Here is a 22,168-nt window from a genome sequence, read left to right as displayed (position 1 = left end):
GCACCTCAGTTTTCTGATCTGTAAAGTGGTTGTAATACTAGTATCTACCTCATAGAATTGTGAGAAGTAACTTAAATGGGACATACAGAGCATTTAAAACAATGCCTGACACATATTAGGTGATGAATAAATATCTGCTAAATTAATAGAATATTACTTTTATCTTTATCACGAGTATATTATTACCATAAGGAGCTTCCATTACTTGATGGCTTCAGATTTAGTGGAAAGAGTGAGGAGAACCCTGTTAGGTATTGCAAGTTCTGTTCTTATGGTGGAGCCAGATTGCCAGGCAGACTCATCTGCAGATATTTCTCAGTATATAAGGAAAAAGGAAGAACAACAACTAACTGTTTCAAAACAAACAATGAAATCAGGAATGAGACAGAGAGGGGGATTGACATCTTACAATTAAATAAGGCATTGCCACAGAGCAACTTCTGGAGACACAGTTGAGCCAGGACTGGGTCTTTTATTTTTCTAGCTCCAGACTTTGACTTGAAGTGTTGAGCTTCTTCTTAGATTTGAATAAACCACAAAAGGAAAGCACATCATTACCTTTTTTCAGCACTCCTCACTCCATTTTCTGCTTCCTTTCCTGGGTCTCAGCTACAATATAAGAAATTAAAATGGTGGCACTTCCTGTGTGAGAGCCGAGACTGAACAACTGTGGGCTCTATAGAGGGATGGAGTGCTACATAAACTGTACATGGCTTATCTCCTGATGAAAAGCAAACTGACAGATGGAGAACTGAGGTGTACTTTATCATTGATGCTTCCCATTTATTGACCTTGTGGTAAAAACTGCTTCAATGGATGGACCCTGGCATTAAGCCTGGTGGGGCTGGAACAGTTGTGGGGCAACCCAATCAAAAGCTGGGGTGTACTGGGCTTTTAATTGTTCATACATGTGCATGTATGTACAGCAATACAGCATATGGGCAGCACATAAGTTTGGGTAGCAATCCACTGACAAGTGGCAGTATATCTGAATAAAGTACAGTGTGGCCTGGGCTGCACATTTTGCTCTAGGAGATAGGGACTTAGACAAACAAGGAGAAAAGGCATTCACTCAACTTTTTTCCTGAAATGCCAGAGGAATAAAACAGGTCAGTGGTGAATACAAAATTAGCTTTTGGCCAGTCTCCAAAGTGATTTGACCTATTTAGGAGTCATTGAGAATCAGCCAAAGGAAGTTCAGTGGCCTGCATCTTGATTTGTCAAGGGAGAATAAAGAAGGTACGACTGCCAGGTGGCCAGATTCCCTGAGTCACTTGTTATGGAGCATATGAGTGAATATGGCTGAAACTCACGAGAAGGATTCTGGGACTCTGACTTTGGGGCAACTTCTGGCACAATTTAGCTTGCAAATGATAACCCCAGCAGACGCATTGGTAATCTGGTATGCCAGCTTAGTAGCCCTGGTCACTGAAAGGACCATATAGGATCCTGAAAGCCTTCCCATGGGTTAAACTTTTCTCTAAGGCCCTTCTTTAAAAGGTAATCTCAGGCTGAGTCAGCAAAGTGAGTGTAGACATTAAGTCTTCAGTAGATAGCAAATCTACAAAAATACTGAGGCCAACTCCACTACAGCCTGGCAGGTTGTAGTTGGTACTGGATTCTGTTGCTGCCCTGCCTATATCTCCTTTATCAGCGTGTGTACCCCTCCTTCAGCTGCTGTGAGTGTTGGCTGCCCCTTCCCCAGATAATTGCTGTCTGCCAAATGCCAGCCCTACCAACCCTCCTGCCTCAAGGTGAGACCAGCTCTATGGTACAATTTGTACTCCAGAGCTCCCTGAAGGATCGGGTTGAACCAAATCTCCAGCTGAGGGCACATCCTTACTTAGTTCCTTCTTCTGTTGTACCCTGCTTTTCTTATGCCCCTTCTATTGAGAGCACTCCCTCCATATATCACTTGAACAAGAATCCCCATCTTAGACTTTGCTTCTAAGGAATTCAACCTAAGAGAGAATTGGGGAAGAGGTGCATTTCAGAACAGTCCCAAACCTGACAGCACATCATAATTATGACAGCCCATCATGATTCCTTGAGCAGCTTTAAAAACACAAGTTTCCAGTCCCTACATCCAGAGATTCTGATTCAGTGGGTGTAGAGTGGGACGTAAGATAGTGTGCTTTTCCTAAGTAGACCCTTGGTAATTTTAATGCAGCCAGTCCTTTGACCAATGGGAACCACTCACTCTGGTTCATTGTTCTTATTTCCTCTCTTAGATTTTTAGGAAACATTCATTGATAAGTTCAGGAACAAACCACACAATGTGTCGAAGACATTAAGAAGCAGAGATTTATGTAAAAGGATCCACAGTTTTTGAAAAATTTATTGAAGTCTAGCATACCATGCTGACTCTCAGAACTTTTTAAAGTACTTTGTATCTTGACATTTTTGTGTGTGTGTTCTGAAATCTAAAGGTCTGTCTGGTTGGGAAAAGAGAGACTATTTTCAGGCATTGAGCTGTTATGGAGCTTTCCAAAAAGGGATATCTGATCAAACTTATAATTTAATTAATAGTACCCAGTCTCCATGCTCAGAAGTGTTAACCTATTAACCCCTCCCCCAATACTACAGAAAACCCTTCCCTGTACCCTAGCTGCTTTCTTCATTCAATAAATATTTATTGAGCACTTACAATGTACTAGGCACCATTCTAGGCACTTGGGCTTTGGCAGTGATAAAAACAAAAACTCCTGCTAGCTTAATAGCTGTGTGATCTTGGTCAAGTTCCTCAAACTGTCCTGGCCTCAGTTTCCTCATCTGTAAAATGAGAATAATAAAAAATACCGCACATGGTAATTGTAAAGATTAAGATTCTATGTAGAAAACACAGTCATTGGGCCCCTGGCTGGTGTGGCTTAATGGATTGAGCACTGGCCTGTGAACTAGGGGTCACTGGTTTGGTTCCTGGTTGGGGCACATGCCTGGGTTATGGGCCAGGTCAGGTCCCCATTAGGGGGTGCGTGAGAGGCAACCACACCTTGATGTTTCTCTCCTTCTCTTTTTCCCTATCTTCCCCTCTGTCTAAAATAAATAAAATCTTTAAAAACAAGATTCTACGTAAAAAGAGTCATTCTGAGAAAACAGTCATTGGCACATCATTAATTTTTTTTGACATCATTAAAATGTGAAAACTGGTACCTATCGCTATTATTGTTGTTGGTATGAACACGTCTATCTTCCCCAATAGGTGTAAACTTCTCATGGGCAGGAATAGTACCCAATGCTTTCTGACATCACCCAAATATCTTAACCAGAGCAGGGGCTTAGTAAATGTTGGTTGAGTGGATTAAAAGCATCTCACTGTAGAGAGAACTTCCTGCTTTTTCATGCTGTAGATTTAGGAAGCAGTGAGAAATAGATTAGGCCCATGGGAACTTGTTTTCTTTCCCCCTAATTTAAGGTGTGGTGGGTGGGGTGCTAAAGAAAAACAAGACTGAATAAGATTCGACTCCTCATACTCTCCCAGAAGACTACAGAAAGAAAATATATTCTTTTTTTTTTTTTTACCTTCTCTGATAGGTTTAGTGTGCCAGTAAGTCCTGCTGACCTCTTTTGTGTTTTTTTTTCTGTCTCCTAATTCTCTTTTCCATTCTTCTCTATTGCTCACCTTGATTTCTGCCACCTATGGGAAAAGTGCTGCTGGTCTAGTGTCCACAGAGAAATTCTGGAAGTAAAGAGTCATTGTGCATCCAGGGTCTCAGAGCTGTTGCTTTCTAGTCCCACAGACAGCACCCTACGAAGAGCTAGCCAGCGGTTGCATCAAAACTATACCTCAGGTTTGTTGACTACCAGATTCCCTCCATTTTGTCTTCTCATTCCAGCCTTCGCCCCCCCAACCCCCGGCCCTTGTGCAAAGGCGAAAGGCAAGTTCACAGGATGCAGGGCCTTCTTTCTTCCCTGACATCTGGTTTGATTCTGAGTAGCTAAATAGTGGCTTTGCCATGAACAACAAAAGCTAATTCACTGTGGTTTTTAAACACCAAGTGCAAATATTTTTCCTTTTCAGCTTGGGGTCACTGGAAGGGAAAAAACAGGACTGAGAAGGACATTATCCTTTTAAAAACTATTACAACTTCCCATAGAAAATAAAACAATGGCATCATTTCCTTCCATTCATGAGTCTTTTTATGAGTGATTGTTGTTTGAAACAAGACTAGGGATCTGAAGAAGATTTTTAAATACTGTTTTAGCTTGGTTTTCTACTCAAAAGCCCACCAAGATTGCTTTTAAGAGGCCACACAAATCCCAGTAAAGCCCAGGGCCACCCTCTTTGCTTTCCCTCTCCTTTGTCTTCATCCCTGGCTGGCTTTTTCTCTTCCTTTTCTTCAGCCCTTTGATTTCCTCCCTCATGCAGGGCCCTCTGCTAATGGGAAGGATATGTTAGACAGGAACACTACAATTTACAGTATTTTAGGCAATGGCCATGCCATCTACTGATGCCACTAACAGATGCTTGGAAGGCCGAAGATTCTGTCTGAGTTACTTCCCTAAGGTTCTAGCCAGAATTTCTGTTGATTTGGACTGTCTTAATGCATCCCTAGACTCAGCACCATTCTGTTCATCTTCAGAAATGAAGTCACTTATTTTGACTCTTGTTCCACATGATTAAGGAGCAGAAGCAACCAATGTAAGGAACTGATGTCATCAGCAGAGACCTGATGATTATTAGAAAAAAGCAAGTCTATGTACTTCACTATCAGTTATTTCAATATTCTTTCTGGATGGCAAAACAAAAGCTCTTCTCCACATTTCCATAAATTTCTCTTCTTTCCTTCTTTCTACCCATCTGGCTTTTGCACATGGATTCAGTGCTGGGTTCAGGTGGGAGGTGAAGCATATGCCATGATGACATAAAGGCTATAAGAACATAACTATTGGAGTCCCTAAATTCTCCCCTTCTTGCCAAGAGGACAATCTGAGTAGGCTCCAGGATGGTTGATGTTTGTGAAGAGACTTACGGATTCTTGCCATGTACTATTATTGTTGTTATTGGCATCACCAGAGTCTAACAGGTTGATACAGGTGGTATGTGTGTTGGAGGTAGGAAAGGATAAGAAATTGATCTGCAACATGCAAAGAAAAACTCCATTTGTACCCCCTCCATCCTTTCAGTGTGTGTGCAAACATGTGCAGACCTGTTGAACAGCTCACCCTCACGCTGACCTAAAATTTCACGGCTAAGTGAACCAGCCCCAGGCCTGTGGGAAGAATGGGTGGCAATGTGTGGTAGCCATGGAATGATGGAATGAGACGTATTCCTTCTCATGACTGCACAGTTGACATAGGAGCTGGGCTGTTGTGGCTCCCTGCGTTTTAGTATTTGTCCAGCTTCCCACTCTGGCATCATGGTAATGGTTTCCATAGCCACGTGGCACTTGGCAGAGCTTCTCAAGCTGGTAGGACTTGAGAGTCTGCATTTCTAAGAAGCTCCCAGGTGACGGCTGACCCCTGGCCTATTGCACTTAGAGCAGCGAGGCTATAAAAAAGCACCACTGCATTCTAAACTCCTCCAGGGCTGGAAAAGAAAAGTACTAAGCTCCTCCTCTGGAGACAGGGTGTGTCAGAGGCTGCCCTGGAGTCCTGATTTGCCATTCAAGTGAACCCCTGAGGGATTAGAGGCTGGCCCAGCACTTGGGTGAGACCATCTCCCCCTCTGGGGGTGGGGGGAGTTCTGGAGGCAGCACAGATGTTGTGAGAAAATCTGCCACCCTCCTTGCTGAAGGTTGCCCTTGCTCGCCCTCTGGCCCCCCTGTTTTGCCTGTGACTTAAGCAGATCAGCTTTCAGCGATCTGGGACTCCAAGAGGGCTTTGGATAAAAGAAAAGGCCTGTCCTTAAGAAGCAGAGCTGGAATCCAAGCATGCCTCTCGCCTGCTGCATGCCCAAGAATGCAGGTATTTGGGGTTTGTGGCATTTCCTGGCAAGCCAGAGAGGGAGGGGAGTTGGGGGAAGCCAGGCCTAATGGAGAGGGGCTTGAGCTGCAGCCACTCCCTATTGTGGGGGGACCCAAAAAGTATGTTTTCTTGAAAAAAAAAATTGAGCCGTTGCACAAAACAGACATGAGCAAGGGAGGCTGTGCCTGACTCTCAGTGTTGACCTTGACATTTGGGGTCAGTGGCTACTAAGCTTTGGTTTCTTTATACTGGCTGGCCATGTTTGCAAATTTGCTCCTTCTGAAGTGTTGGTCTACTTAAGACAGAGAGGACCAGGCTTTCTCCCTCCTGCTCTTCCACCATGACATTTGCTGTCTTGTAAGAGGGCCCAGAGGGTAGCCCAAGTTGGGGTTACAGGGTAGGATTCCCCAGGACTGCTGGGAAGAGGCTCAGGCCTGCACCCTGTACCAGATTGCAGTGTGCCCTGTCTGCTTGTCTCTTTCTTCTCCCATCCTGCACTCCCTCCTGTCTTCCTGGAACTCCTCAGTATCCTACCCTCACCCTTATACAGAGAGATTTCTTTATCTCTCTATGGCTCAAAACAGCTCTGAACTGGGAGTCCCCAGACCCAAGTTTCCCAATATCTAGTTTCTTGTCCCATCTTAAATGGCCTCAAACCTTTATGGGGTCTGGCCACACAACCAAATGCTGTTTGAAAAGTGTTGAAATATTTGCAATATTCATCCTGCATTGGAGTTAGTTCTTTCATTTTAACTCAGACTCCTGAATATCAGGGACAGTGCCTGTCTTAATTTCTTCTGTAGACTCACTCTGCTCCCTGCCCTGTCGTAGGAGCATGCAGGGGTGGGCGGTGTGAATGTTGAAGTCTCTGTTCTCCTTGCCCCAGCTAAACTACCTTATTGCACATTTGCCTCCACTGTTTCTGTGGAGACTTGATGCATGGCATGATGATACTGCAAGGGCCATGTGTTGGCCTAACCACTCCCAATACTGTTGTGTGCAGGCCTGCTCCATGAAAGTGTTGTCCTGTCCTGCCATCTCAGAATACACCCTCTGAGTTGGCTTTTCCAGGTGTTGTGATGGGGAGGCACTGGTTTGTGCCTTCTTTGTTACCTAAGATCTTTTAGGAGGGGAAGGGAACATGCTTGTAGACCAGGCAGTTTCTGGTGGGTACCACTCAACTTCTGTCAGTTTCTTCTGGGCATTGCTGTTTCTGAATTTGGAGGTGAAGTTGTTCGAATCCAAATCCCTAATATCATATATACTTATGATGAATAACCATTATTTGTTGTGCAGGCCACACTTCAGATCAATTAACTCAGAATCTATGGGGATGGAGCCAGGCAACGTGCATTTATTAAAAAGCTTCCCAGGTGGATTCCAATGTGTAGCCAAGGTAGAAAACTATACTGACTTAAGTAACAAGTGAGAACTTCACTCCACCTCTAACCCCCAACTTCCTCAGGGAACTGAGTAAGACAATTAAGAACCTAAGTCCACATATTTTCAAAAGTTTCAGTAGATGTAGGGGAAAGTTTTCAACAGCCAGGTAGTAGTATTCATCAGGTCCAAATGACTAAGTAATGGGAGGGATTACCAAAGAAATAAGGTCCCTCCAGGTACCTTCCAGAAGTTTCCAGTCTAAGCTCAAGGAGAAAGATAGGGAGAAGGCATTTAGAATAGCTTGACCCAGTTTACCTTGGAGAGTTGGAGATCCAAGGCATCAGGGTGGCTGGCAGGCCAGGGAGGGATAGAAGAAGCTTGCAGGGCTACCTACAGGGAGCTCAAGCTTCTCAGAGCTGCTGGCACTTTATGAGTTCCGCCATCTTCTGGCATTAGAGTCAGCAAGGTCATGGTACCCCCTGCCAACTCTGGGTAGTACATAAGTGGGGAGATCAGGCCCTTAATGAAAGATGCCTCCAAGTAGGATTTGGCTGGTATTGCAGTCAGCACAAGAAAAGCTGAGGGGAAAATGACTGCTTTTTGACTCAACACAAATTTTATTACACTAAGTTTCATTATAAAAATGTTATAGTGTTGGGTGTGCGTTTACTACATAAACAATGTAGTTACTCTGATCTTCACCATCTTTCAAACCAGAGTCTCAAAGGGAGTTTTATTTATGAGATTTAAAGCCATGGAACAATTGTTTCATATGATTACCTTATAAGCATAGGAATAATTCAGGGGAAAATAAAACTCTGTGCTTTCTTTCCTCCTTAGATCCTGCCAAATCTCTCCAACCTGGAGGCAGTCACAGCCACATGCTGACAATGTTAGATTATAGACATAAAAGGCATAGTGTGGTCTTCAGGAAAAATGAAGCATGGGTTCCTATTGCATCCAGCCTACAGGGCTGTCCTGGTGGCTTGGGCAGGTATGAGAACTACTTAAACTGATCAGGCAAGCTCTCAGGGCCCAGACCCTTACACCAACCCATAGTTAGGGACCAGTGGGCCCAGATCTCAGGACATTCATATTTCCTGGAAGGAAACCATCATGAATAAAGCATATTTACCAATATGAATGTCAGCTCAGGTTCTTTAGTTCATTTCTGGGAACTCCACATTTGGAGGGAGCAAGGTTTAGGCTGCCACCATTTTATGACAAAGTCTGTTTTGTCCATTTTATTGATGTTTTCCATTTTTAATTTATGTGATTTTATATTCATTTACTTGGGATTTTCTTGGTTTTTTTTTTTCTATTTCTTAAATTGAATGCTTGCTTTAAGAAATAAATATGAGAACTGAGAACTATAAATTTATCTCAGAGTAACAGTCTTGGTAATTTCCATTGGTTTTACTATATGGGCTTATTGTTATGGGCTTCATCCTCTAGATAGGTTTTGGAGAGGCAGCATGGTATAAGGAAAATGAACTTTGGTGTCTTTCAGATATGGGTTTGAATCCTTACTCTACCATTTATCAGTTGTGTAACTTTGGGAAAGTTACAGGATTGCAACTTCCTGATTTCTAAAACAAAGATAATATCTGCCTTGTGTATTCATTAAATTAGAATAAATTGAAAGAATGCAGGCAAAGGACTTAGAATTAGTGCATCTAGTACCTGCTCAATCCATAGTAGCTATGAATAATAATCACATTTAAAATAAGATGCCTGCAGCACAGGCAAAAGCTTTGTGGCTGGGAAGCTGTTCTCCATTTGCATGTCTTAGGCAAAGGGCCAGGATAGTGGGTGTCCTTTCTGGATCAACCCACTTATCCTAATGTCCTCCAGAGGCACTGGCAGACAGGACATGAAAATAGCAATAGTGTGCATAGGGAAGGGCATGCAGCCAAATGTTACACTGGATTGAACATGCCAAAATGAGCCAGGAAAAAAACTCGGCACAACACAAAAACTCACCATTGAGAAATTCCTCTGAAGTTTCTTAGTCTCTGTCTCTTGTGGAATGTTCCTCAATAGAATATTTGACCTGTGCTGTCCAAGACCTGGCCTCTTTCCTGGCTACCCAACTAGGTTGCTTCCCATTGCATAGGGCCCTGACTGCTTGTCATGAGCCTTGAAGGAAGTGAACATTATGGGAGCTAAACTTTTTAGAGCTGCATCTCAGTGCTGGGCCCTATGTATAAAACATGCCTAAGACACAGTTCTGCCCTTGAGGACTTCCTAGTCAGGAGGACACTGACTTATGAGTGCCCGAAAGACTGGGTACCTTGGGCCCCATCCACAGGAAGGAGGGACCAACTCTCCCTCCTGGGGTGGCTCAGCTAGCCAACTGAGACCATTGGAGGAGGGAACTTTAGAATTGACTCTGTTATGGAAAATAGGTTAAAGTGTATCAAATTTTAGGTGTATTTTTGTTTGTGGGGTTTTTTTGGTTGTGTCTTATTTTGTTTTATTTTTTAGGGTATGATACAATAAACTCACTCTGATGATCTTCAAATATTAAAAAAAAAGTACCTGGTCTCTAAAACCAAGAGAAACATTTTATAGAGCCAAAAATTTTGCAGAAAATGAAAGCCTGTTTGCTTTGGGTTGATTCTTGCCTTCTCTCACTCTGGAGGGTGGGGAGGTAGAGGTAATGATAAGATTAAGAAAAGATAAAGCTACAGGAAGTTATCAACAACTCTAATCTGCTGTCCACCGTTCTCTCCTGCACAAGCTCTCTGTATGTAAAGGTAGGTGGAAGGTTACTTGTCTGTGTTCAAGGAAGAATCTTCTAGTCTTCTCTAAAGCCCACCCATGCTTCTGAATACTCCACTGGATAGCATGGTTCCCTCCTCATGGGTTAGCAGGAATACTGACAAACTCTACTTTCCTGAGGGATTCTGGCCTTGCCTGTGGCTATACGTTGTGACATAGAGTGTGGTGACAACCACTGGCTCCCAAAATGGCAGAAGATACAGGAAGGAGTTAATCTCAGCCATATCCTCTCACAATTGAAAAACAGGACTGGTTCTTTAGCATCCAGAGGCCACATGTTAAACTCTAATAAGGGTAAAAATGCAAACATTTTCTAGGCTTTGAAGAGAGGCCTCCCAGGAATGTTATCTTTACTCCTTTCTTGCCCTACCCTACAATGGAGCACAGAGGAAATTTTGATTATTCTTCAAAATAGAGAAAATCACTCTTCAATAACTGCCTTGTTTTTGTGTTATACTTTCCATTAACAACTAAGATCCCTCTTCCATCTAAGTTTTTAGCCTTGGAAACCTTCACCAGCAAGTTAGAGCTGGATGATTAATTTGAAAATAAAGATGTGCTTGAGAACAGGCCAGAGGCACACATCAACAACCATAGAACCGTTGGCTTAAATGAGCAATAAATTACTCATCCCAACTAACACAGACCTGTAGCTCCTGTTCTGAAAGACAGGGGTGATGACAGGGGCCACGAGTTTCTAGTACTTTCCATGTGTACCTTGGAAAGCAAGGAAAATGGCTGCCTGGGAAAATCAGTATAATTGTGCATTGAGTGCTTTTCTTTAGAAAGAAGTTGATTTGTAGCATCTGTTGATTAATTGGTCTTTTATTTTTCCCCTCCTGCCCCTTTCCTCTTGGAATTTACTTGCTTCTTTAAAAAAAATTTTTTTTTACACGAAAGACATCATGGGTAAAAAGAAAAGATTTTATTTTGAAGAACAATGATCACATTAACAAGGTGCCAGTAGATAAGCTAAAAGTCACTCCATTTTCTGCCGGGGAAGAATGTTCTTTGCCACCAAATTGCATTCTGCTTCTCTTTGTCTACTCTCCTTTTATCGGAGGGTGGCAGGCCCAGCCACTGATGGACTCAGAAGAACTGGGAGATAAGATATACCCTCGATTCATGTAAGAAGGGAAACTTTTGAGTTAAATGATAAAAAATGACTTCCTTTCCCATTGCACAACATTCTTGTGGCTGGAGCTCCCTATAGGACAGTGGCATTTCTCTGCCCTTGGTCCAAAGTGTCAAGCAGAAAATAATTATAAAATCTAAAACTTGGTCAAGGGCAAAAATCCAATTCTTGCAATTTAATAGATGTCTAGGCCTGAAGCAGATTCTGTTGGTACAGAATCTCCCTACACCCTGCCCTACATTTGGGGAAAACTGAGGACTCCCCTTACCTTTAAGGTATTGGAGCCATACCCAGAGACCCCACCAGCACTCAGTGAAAGAGCAGTCAAAACAACTGGTGTTTGACTATGTCTCCAAATGCATCTATTTAAAAAAAAAACAGGCTTCAAAACAATCAATGAAAAAGTGTATGGGGTATGGAGGAGGTAAAGAGGGAAAAGGAAAGAAGTTTCCTGAAGGAGGTGAGATTTTAGGTATACTTTGATGGATTGGTAGGAATTTGTTAGCCAGGAAAAACATTCTGGGGTTACACCTCTCTTAGCTGGTGTTTCTTCTGCAAAATATCATAGGCTTTTTGTGAGGATTGTATGATGTAATGAAAATAAAGTGCATTGCACAGTGCTTGGTGCATGATAAGGCTGAATGTTTGCTGTTGTTATCATCATCATCATCATCATCAGGAGTTGGTGATTGAAGTGTGTGAGCAAAACCTTCAGGGTCTTTCATAGGGAAATGGTGCTATCAGTCATAGGTAATTAAAATCCTTTTCCCTCTAATTTTACCCCACTTTTTCTGAGGCTAACCCTCATCTTTCATGTATTGGCATACTTTGGTTAATATCAGTTTACCTCTGGCACTGAAAGCACACTCAACCAAGTATCAAAATATGTTTTTAACCCTACTCCATTTCCCAATATAACATTTTATATACTCGTTTATAATTTCAGCAGTGGGTGGCTATTTGAGTGAAGGTGTAAATATAAAACCAATAGCTTATGTTGGCGTTTCTATTGGGTCTTTGTTTTCAACATCTTATTTTGGTAACTTCAAAAAATATTCGCTTAGGGTATGTTTTTCTTCCAATCTGTTTATTCTCCAGTGGTTTCATTAAGGTCACAAAGGAAAGGTGTTTTGGGAAAGAAGCAATGAAACTTACTTCTTCTAAACTTTGAAAGTTAAGACAGAAGGCTAAGTACTTTTAAATCATAAATAATCAAAATAATGTGTTTGAGAGGGGCTTGTCCATTGACATTGGGGGCTGAGGAGATTTGGGACGAGTGGTTAGGAAAAAACCAAGATGTTAACATTAAAAGTAATTTAATGACCCCTTATTATGTGTTCAGCAAGACTATGCTAAATGCTCTGTCATAGTTGATACTGCACAATTATAATGCTCCTTCCATAAATGAGTAAAATGAGGCTTAGAGTATTTATATGCCTTGCCTAAGATTATAGCTCAGATGTTGCAGAGCCAGGACTTGGATCCAGTTCTGTCTGATTCCCAAACCTGTTTTTTTTTTTTTTTGTTTTTTTTTTCTACCATCAGGTTATTCTGCCTGCAAGGGATTGAAAATAATGACCCCAGACTAAACATGGGAGTGGTATTTTTAGGTTATTACACAAGTTAAGAGTTAAAAAGATGTGCTGTGGCCTCTGTACAATCTCAGCTTAGGTCATCCAAAGTAGAAGGAAACTTAGTTTTGATTTGAAGGAGTAAAACCCAATCCACAGAGATGGCCTCCACCAAAATGACACTGCAAACTAAGAAGAGAGACAAGGGACAGAACCAATAGTGTTCTGTGGCTTGAGAAACCAGAGGAGGGTAAGTAAGGTTTTACTTCCTCTTTAAATTCCTATAATGATTCTACTTTTTGCTAATTAACTTGACTGCCTGTAACTGATATATTTATCACCCAGCATTGTTTATCAATGACATATTGTTCAAGTGCTCATTTCCTAGGAGAGGGTTATAAATATCTTCTGGGGATCATAAAAGGTGATGGATTAACAAATATTGGATGCGTGGCAGGTTAGGAAGTTACAATACAGATCTTCCCACACCTTTGCTTGAATGTGCTGGCAGTTCAGCATGAAGAGGTGATGTTTTTCAATTGTGAGAAAGGATATTTCGTCCTCTAATTTCTTAACTTCACATCCTGGTGAAGGTGCTTGCAGGAATTATGCTTCATGTCATTCAAAGTTTTGGAGCAAAGTTACAAGTAACAGATATGATTATAGCTCTTTCTAGAGTTATAAAAAGTTATTTTTAAATGTCTTCTATACATGGCCACCCTCATACCACCATCTGCCTTCCAAAATTTCCCAAAGCCATATATTCTGGATAGTCACCAAGCTGCCCTGGGCCAACAGTACCACCTGTTGGCTAGAACAGAGAACTCTTTTTTTTTTTAATTTTATTTTTTTATTGTTATTCAATTACAGTTGTGTGGCTTTTCTCCCCATCCCTCCACCCTACCCCAGCCAACCCCCCCGTCCCTCCCCCACCTCCACCCTCCCCCTTGATTTTGTCCACGTGTCCTTTATAGTAGTTCCTGTAATCCCCTCTCCTCACTGTCCCCTCCCCACTCCCCCCTGTCCATTGTTAGATTGTTCTTAACTTCAATGTCTCTGGTTATATTTTGTTTCCTTTTTTTTTTTTCTATTTATTATTAGAACAGAGAACTCTTGGACTCAACATCCTTCCTTGTCCTTTGAGATAATAATGCATGTGTCCCTGAAATTCCCTGTACCAGCTGAGTGTTTCAGTCATGCAAAATTGCTTACATGCGCTCATCGCACCATGCTCTCCCACACACCTCCAGGCTATGTACACTGTTCTCTTTCTAGCATCTTTTATGACTTGTTTCACCTGGCCAAGTTCTAGTCAGTTTGGAAGCCTTGGCCTAGGCATCACCTTTTTTGGGAAAACTTTCCTGAAATTGCCCAGGATGATTTAGCCATCTCCTTTTCTATAGTCCATATGCTGTACATGCCTATATTTTAGTGGTACTTCCAAGACCAGAGAATGAACAAGTAACCCTAAAGGGATCTGAGCCAGATGATGGAGACAGAGATGGGTAGAGTTGGGTATGGCCCAAAACAGCCTTCCATAGATCTTAAGATTTCTTTGTAATCATATGTGTCATCCTAAAATTCCTATAAAATTAAACTATGCATTGTTTAACATAAAATAATCTCCCTCAAACAATTATTAGGTAAAACTAGTGGTCCACATTTATCCTGTAGCTTCCTGAACCCCCAGGCACAACACAGTGTATCATGGGAATACATGTAAGTCTCTCTGAAAACCATGTACAGTACAGTGTCTTTCTAGTCTGCAAGTCTAGGGTCTCCTTCAGACTAGGGGCTAGGCCTTTCATCTCTGCTATAATATTGCCTAGTGGATTTTAGATACTCAAAAATACTATTTTGGGGGGAATGAGTGAATCCAGTAATATTGGGCACAATAAAGAACCAGTGTCAATCCTCAGAGACAGATATTCCAGTTGCAGACCTCAACATCTCTATCAATCCACTAGTCTTTCTCTACTTTTTTTCTTGCATTTCACTGGGAATTGGCATTTAAGATTAATTTTTAAAACCATCTTCTGGAGTTGTGTTAATGTTTATTCACTACCATTGCAAATGCATATTTCCACAGAAATATTGTGGAGGAAGTAAACCTTAATGGGCAAACCTGTAGCTCTAAATGCCATTTGTAACTTTTTCCCATGGAAAAATGTGTCCTGAATTAAAAAGAAAAACTTACAAATGAACTTCGGAATACTCCCCCACATCCTGTAGCTTCAGTTTATATGGGTTACTGCCTACAGGCTGAAGTAGGGGGAAGGAAGAATAAAACCACAGACACAGAGTGACATCCCAGAATTACTGGAGTGGGCATGAGGATCTCAGATTGGTTCTTCCCTGATGTCTCTAATGATTCTACCAGCATCATCACCGGGCTGCCTTTAACCTTTCCAGGAAGTCACAAAAATTCATTCTTACAAATGCTACTGACATTTGCCTCTATATGATCATAAAACTGTTCCCTCTCTGAGGCAAATGAATACCTGAGCCATCTGTTGTTTCTCCATTAAAAAAAGTCAATTTAAAAAATCAGGTTTATTAGGAAATATTTATGACTAAAAGAGTTCCCCTGGGTGAAAAGTAACTTTTTAAATTTATTGTGAAATTATTCTTTGGAAACTTCCCACTGTTTCCCCTTTTTTCTTTTAGGAATGAATTACTCTAAATCAAAACCCTTCAAGAACAGGCCAAACCATGTCTTGATTCTTCTCCATGTCATACTCCAGGTGGTAAAATATGAATAAAGGACTTATGACAAGAAGGGTAGACTTCTCTAGTATAGCTTCTGGTATATCACAGGGACCATTGATTCTCCCCACCTGGTCATTTCTCTTTCTGTTGTTCAATTTGACCCTATCCTTAAAGTTAAAGCATCTTCCCTTCCAATTGGTACATAATACTATTTCTATGTTAACTCTGATCTGAAAGTTTCATTTTTGATTGTACCTGGAAAGCAACTAATGGAGGTGCCAGCCTAGAACCTGAATCCAGTGTCCTGGTCACATTCTTAGACTGTGAAAGCTGTTGGCAAGCAAGTTCAGAGCCTGAACTGGAAATAAGAGTAAACACTGGTATAGAGAGTGTTTTTCTTTAACTCATAAAGTTTCTCAGTGAAACATCCCCTTTTCTAGAATGTAATTAGTATGTGTTTAACCACAAATGTAGAAAAATTGCTTACGGTTGGACCAACATATTTTCTCAGGACTACAAATAAAGTTTCTTCTCTTATGTGCTCCTTGTAAAACCTTGCCAGAATCAACTAAAAGGGAACCCCTTTCATTACATACACTTTTCCCCAAGAAGTAAAATGAACTAAATTAATTCATTCACTTACCACTGTAAATACCAAATGAAAAAGCCAGAGACATATAGATGTAAATACTGCTTCTGTAATTATTTTTGTGTTTGTATAACTAGAGAGCACTGAGAGAAAGAAAAAAATAAATTATTCAAAGTTCAATGGTTCCTAGATTTACTAAGAAAATAAAAAAGAAAAAGAAAGCCCAAGTATCTGCATGCTAAGATAGCCAAAGGACCAACTAATATGTTTACCCACCAGCATTTTCTTCAAAAGAAATGGCTTTTGTCATTGGTGGGAACTCCAAATGCAGAACACTTTTTCCTATTAAGTGAAGTTAGTAATTAATGTTGCGATTAAGAGTTTAGGAGTTGATTTCACTATGTTGAAATTGCAACATACAATCAAAGTTGAGAACTACTGCTGGAGGTATTTAATTGTAATGATTATTTTTTTCCTTTCTTAGACAGTTAATTTGGCCCTAATTTAGTTGCAATTATTACTTTCTTCATTTCGAGGGTCTCCGTCTGTAAATTTCCCAAGTGTGTGGGAAGGGGAGGGTGGACATCTCTTTTAACACACCCACCTGTGTTTTTGGATGACCTATATTCTTAAGAAGACAGCAATGACCATTGTTGTTGAATATTACAAAACTGACATCACATCATAGCACACTGCAGTTCTTGTTCCACAGCATTACTCCTCTATTTCTCTGAAGGATTTCAGGGTTATGCATTGGCATTTGTAGTCTTTAAATACATCATCTCTCCTTCTCTTTTTTCTGTCCCCAGATTATCTCTTTAAGCATAGCTCTGGGCCACTCACCTTTGTGATCCTTTTCCCTAAATCACATGACCCAACATCAGCCTGACAAGTCCAGGATTCCAGGAAGGGAGGTGGTGTTCTGGGACTGAAGGTTATCCATAGGAAGCCTCTCTGAACTGGTATGTTAATGGGACATAATTGAGATGATGAGAAGACTTTAAACTATGACAATATTTGGAGCCAAAAAAAGGGATTCATTTTGTTTTAAAGGCTTTAGTTTATGATGTGTGTGCTCAAATCAACACTTCTCACCACTAGTATCTGTTTTGACACATGGCTGGAAATTTATTTCAAAGAACTTGATCAGTTAGCCTTTTCTGTGTACAAATCACCCCAATATTTACTGGCTTAAAATTTAGCAGTCGGGGCTGGCTCGTTGAGCTCTGCAGGGCTTGCTTATGTGTCTGTAGTCACTCAGCTGAGGCTGGATGGCCTAGGGTGACGTCATTTACATGTCTGGTGGTTAGCAGGCTATGGGTCAGATCGAGGCAGGCAACTGGGCCACATGTGCCTCATCATCCAAAAAGCTAGCCCAGCCTTCTTTATAGAGTGGCAGTAAGCATGGGTAGGCACCAAGATCAGCAAAAATAGAAGGTACAAGTTTTTCTGAGGCCCAGGCTCAGAATGTGTACGATGTTACTTCTACCACATTTTGTTGGTCAAATCAAGTCACACTCTTGATGGGAAGAGCTGAAAAGTGCTGTGGCTGTTTTTGAAATCTACCACAATAACCAAGAACCCTTATTTGCAAAATTTTAATGTATAAATTAAAATGAATTTGGAGTTATTCCACTAATAAAGTAACTCTCACTTGCATTCAAATAGACTTTGTAAATGGAAGAGAAAGGGGTGGTAATTGCCTGTGGTTATGACAATGAGTGATCCATGTAAATAGTATCTATCATGTGAGTCATGTCAGAAAAAGATTGCAAACAGCTATCCAAAAGGTAGTGAGTGTAGTGAGGTGAAAGAGCATGAATCTTAGAACTGACAGATCTGAGTTCAAATTCTGTCTCCCCAACTTGTTAGATGAATGGCCTTGAGCAAGTTATTTAACCTCTCTTAAGCATCAGTTTTCTCAACCATAAAACAGGAAGAATAATAATACTTAAAGCACAGGGCTATTGTGAGGATTAAATGAGATTATGGTGTAATGCCCAGCACATAGTAAAAAGCCATTTCATGCTAGCTTCCTTCCCAATCCCCTTAATTTTTTGAAATTCATGTATAGTGGGCATAGTAACTCTCTTCTACTCAGAATCAAAGCTGCCCTGCCAGATACCAGCTTTTCATTTTGTATATATTGCATATCTTTGAGAGAGGACTTTGATATAGTATTTTCCAACCTGAAATCTTGGCAGTGCTTGCAAACATAAGCTTACAGTTAAAAATCCCAAGACCATTCTTAGTTTTGGTGCAACAAATTATTTCACATTTTTGAGTTGTATATAGCTGATTTTTATTTATGGCCTGGATATACCATGGAATTTAGGAAACCCACCACCAGAAAGGAAGGTTTTGAAATAACAGAGGTTGAGCAGCAAGTATGGGAATGGTGTTCTCTCAGAAAGGATGCATTTACCAGACAAGATTTTCAAACATATCTGGGAGTTCTAAGTAGTGAGGTTGGTTCTTAGGGTGAGAGGGGGCCAGATTGGGCAAAACCTCTGCTTGTCCTGTGGTACATTCCATAGGGCTCCATTTTGGCTAAATTATCATAATTCCCACCAAGACAGCACAGAATGATAACGATTTTATTTATTATTTTATATGCATTGCCAGTATATACAAAGCTTTATAGCTTGCCATAAACTGAGAGGGATTATCACAGCTGTTACTTATTTTAACAGGTCACAATACAGTAGTTGATGCCAGATGGTTTTGAGAATTTTGAGAGAGAAATTTTGTACAGGCAGCCATATAGATACAAGCTTGGGTAGTTGAGCCCTGAAATTAATTTACATTTGTTATGATATACAATATATATAAATAAACACATAGTTCCTTATGAATGAGTGAGCCATTTTATAGCAGTGATTTCTTCTGGAAGTCAGAAGGTCTCTTGTGAGCAGTTGTGGGGCAGCAGCAATAGTAATGTGCTGCTGCTATGATAGAGGAGAAATAAGACTTAGCCACATCCATAGATATGTAGGGAATATCCAACTTGCTCTACAGAAATAAACTTTGAACGCAAAACTGGGTTTTTATTATTGGAGCCAAAGGGAATAAAGCAGGGAAGCCATCCTAGGTAGGTGGTGAGTGAGGAAGGTGAGTGTATAGGGAAGAGTAGAGCTGGAATTGGGATCCCCAAGGTCACCAATGAGGTCAGTCTGGGGTAAAAGGTTACCCAGCCTGGGCAGATCACAGAATCTATTGCCCTTGCAGATGCTGAAGTTATATGTAGAGTGGTCAGTTCTGGATGATTGGTAGAAATGGGAAGAAGAAATAAGTATGAATGATCAGAAATCATTTCAGAAGGTGTTTTTGGTTCTAGATTTCAAAGAGCGACAAATTTTCAGAATGGGAAACCTAGAGAAAACCTTATACATCTTCACCCCCCTGGTTTTATAAATGAAGAAATAGACCAAGAGGATTGTTTAAATATAGTCATCTTGGTTCTCTCAATAAACAAGTAAAATCAGACTGTCAAGGTATTTGGACTTTGCCAGTCTCCTCCAGTCTCTCTCCCCTTAATCCATCCCACAAATTTTTCTTCTGCTTTCCACCTCATGCTGGAAAAAGACTACATCCTCACCTGTCAGAATAATCCAAAGACCAGGCCTAAAGCACAGCTGGGTTTTCTCAGTAAAAAACCCAGAGATAGAGTAAAGGTAACATGCCATCCCTGGAACAGGATATGATTATTTAGCATTTTTTAGTCAGTTCTTCCATCTCCTACAAGATAGGGGTCAACTAACATCTGTTGGTATCAACAAAATGATTAAGTAGAAAAGGTGAGTTTAAAACACATGTGAGGCACATAATGGGTATAATCTATGGGTAGAAAATCAGGTAGTGACAGTATTTCAAAAGAAGAACCCATGAATGTCAAGGGACATAAGTAGAACTTCATTATGGACTCCCCAAGATGACTAGTAGAAGAATTAAAGCTTTGAAAATTTGTAAGCTAGATAATTATCAAGATGCCCAACTCTTTTTAGAGATGCTGAGCTTCCAATAACTTTAGCTCTCTGAACACAGCACTAAGCTGGAAAGTAAGTGAAAGGAGCTTCCCAAGGTCGCAAATAGTTGTCAGCAAGCCCATGCACTTTACCACTTAGGTTCTTGCTCAGACCATTAGTAACTTTTTTAATGGATAGATGTTACTCAGCCATGGTGTCTGTTTTCCTCAGCCCACTGTAGACTCAAACTATAGGGAAGGAGGTAGGAGGATGACAGGAATGACAGTAGAGAATTAAATATCAGGAAAGAAGCTTGGAAATTGAAAAAGGAGTCTGAAATGTGTTACCACAGAGACCAATGATAAGCCTTAATAAATACCCTAAGTTAGCAAAGCATTAAATTGTGTTTTTGTATCATCTGATTAAAGAGATAGGGAAGTAAGTTCTTCAAGGTAGGCTAATTCTGAGAATAAAAACCCTAACATTCCAGTGGCTTATTTCTCACATACATTGCAGTCTAATGCACGCCAGCATACAGTCATTTGGGTACCTAGGCTCCTTCCATCTTGGGGTTCCAAGTCCCCCAACCCCCATGGAGCCTCCACGTTCAGCCAGCAAGGCAGAGAAGGGAGTGTCTGTAGAAATGGGTAGGAGTTTTTACAGGCCAGTCCTGGAAGCAAACATCCTTGTGCTCACATTCCATTGGCTAGCACCCAGGTCCACGGCTGAATCAAACTATAGTGGAGGTTGGCTGCAGGAGAAAGAGGAAAACAGTTGAGTGAATAACTAGCCAGTTTCTTCCAGGAAAAGTATAAAATATGTTTTAAAACAATTTGAGGCTTCAAAACAGCTCTTGGTTGGATAAACTACTTATATGGAAATTCACCTATGCAGACTTCTACATCTCCCAGGAATATCAGTTAAAGGGAATAGTTATGTCCTGAGCCACACTGTAGATCAGAGGCTGGCAAACTATGGCCAATGGGCTAAACCTCATTCAGTGTCTGTTTTTGTGAATAAAATTTTATTGGAACACAGCCATATCCATTCATCTATTCCTTACTGATGGCTCCTTTTGAGCTACAACAGCAAAGTGGAGTAGTTGCAATAGAGACTGCGTGGAGCACAAAACCTAAAGTGTTTACTACCTGGCCCTTAGCTGAACAAGCTTACTGATCCCTGCTCTAGATCATTGCTGTCCTAAGAGAAGACACTTTTGCAATTGTTTTCCTCCTGAGACCTGGTACCCTTGACTTCGAATAAAAACAAGTGGGACACTCACATGGACTGGGATACAAACTCCACCCTTAGAATGCTAACCTCAACAGGGCCCAGAGTCTTCTCTACCTCCACAGCACCCCACACAGTACGTGGCATCTAAGAAATGCCCAGTAAGTGCTTCTATTTGAACCATCAAGCCATAGGAAGCATCAGGTACTCTACTTTTTTGGAATAGAGATCCCCCAAAAACTACAATATGAGCGTTTGTGTGAACACCGCAAAATAGGAAGGTACTACCTTCACTGGGATTTTATTATGTTCCAGGTACCATCGTGGTGCTTTATATGTATTATTTTATTTGCATTTCCTAACAACCCCATAAATTAGGTATTCTTTGTGTTCTACAAATGAGGAAACCAAGGTTCAGAGAAGTCATGCTGCTGAAAGATGGAGGAACTAGGATTCAGACTCAGGCCTTTCTGAGACCAGAGTCCAGGTTTTCTTTCTCTATACCATGGGACTTGCTAAAACCTGATTCAAATGTAAGCAATGTAGTTATATTATTATTTTCATCATTGCAGTTAGCAACAACCTCATTATTGTAAAGATCAATGCAAAGGGGAAGACACGGCCATTTTCAATGCTTTATGAAGTTCTGCAGGTCTCACTGACAAGGCTCTCTGATAGAGTAGCCCTGAAAACCCAGAGCAACAGGGTGCATTTCCTTGAGATGTGTGATCAGTGACTTAGCTCCAGCTTCCCATGATCTTGCCAGGGATTGCTGTAGAGGGCAGCCATTTTGCTCACCTGAACATAAATTCTCATTTCAAGGCCTGAGCTGTTTGAGTCCACACATAGTAGCTCTTTCAGTGCCCCAAGTGGAGTCAGTCTGGAAGCTTGTTAA

At 41.0% G+C, this 22,168-nt stretch overlaps 1 protein-coding gene across 4 annotated transcripts in view; it reads left to right on the top strand.

Moving 5' to 3' along the window:
* Positions 1-22,168, top strand: part of NHS (NHS actin remodeling regulator) — a 393,921-nt gene that overhangs the window by 270,090 nt on the left and 101,663 nt on the right. The window contains exon 1 of one of the 4 annotated variants that reach the window (XM_053917253.1): positions 5,596-5,907. The exons of 2 other annotated variants lie outside the window; for them this stretch is intronic. In XM_053917253.1, the coding sequence (XP_053773228.1) occupies positions 5,874-5,907 (34 nt within the window). In that variant the 5' untranslated portion in view covers positions 5,596-5,873. Of the gene's footprint in view, positions 1-5,595; positions 5,908-22,168 lie in introns of those variants that run through there. One more of the 4 variants, XM_053917254.1, reaches the window with a different exon arrangement.

Source organism: Desmodus rotundus, chromosome X (genome assembly GCF_022682495.2).
Source record: "Desmodus rotundus isolate HL8 chromosome X, HLdesRot8A.1, whole genome shotgun sequence".
NCBI lineage: Eukaryota > Metazoa > Chordata > Mammalia > Chiroptera > Phyllostomidae > Desmodus > Desmodus rotundus.
This window is presented reverse-complemented; position numbering and strand designations above follow the sequence as displayed.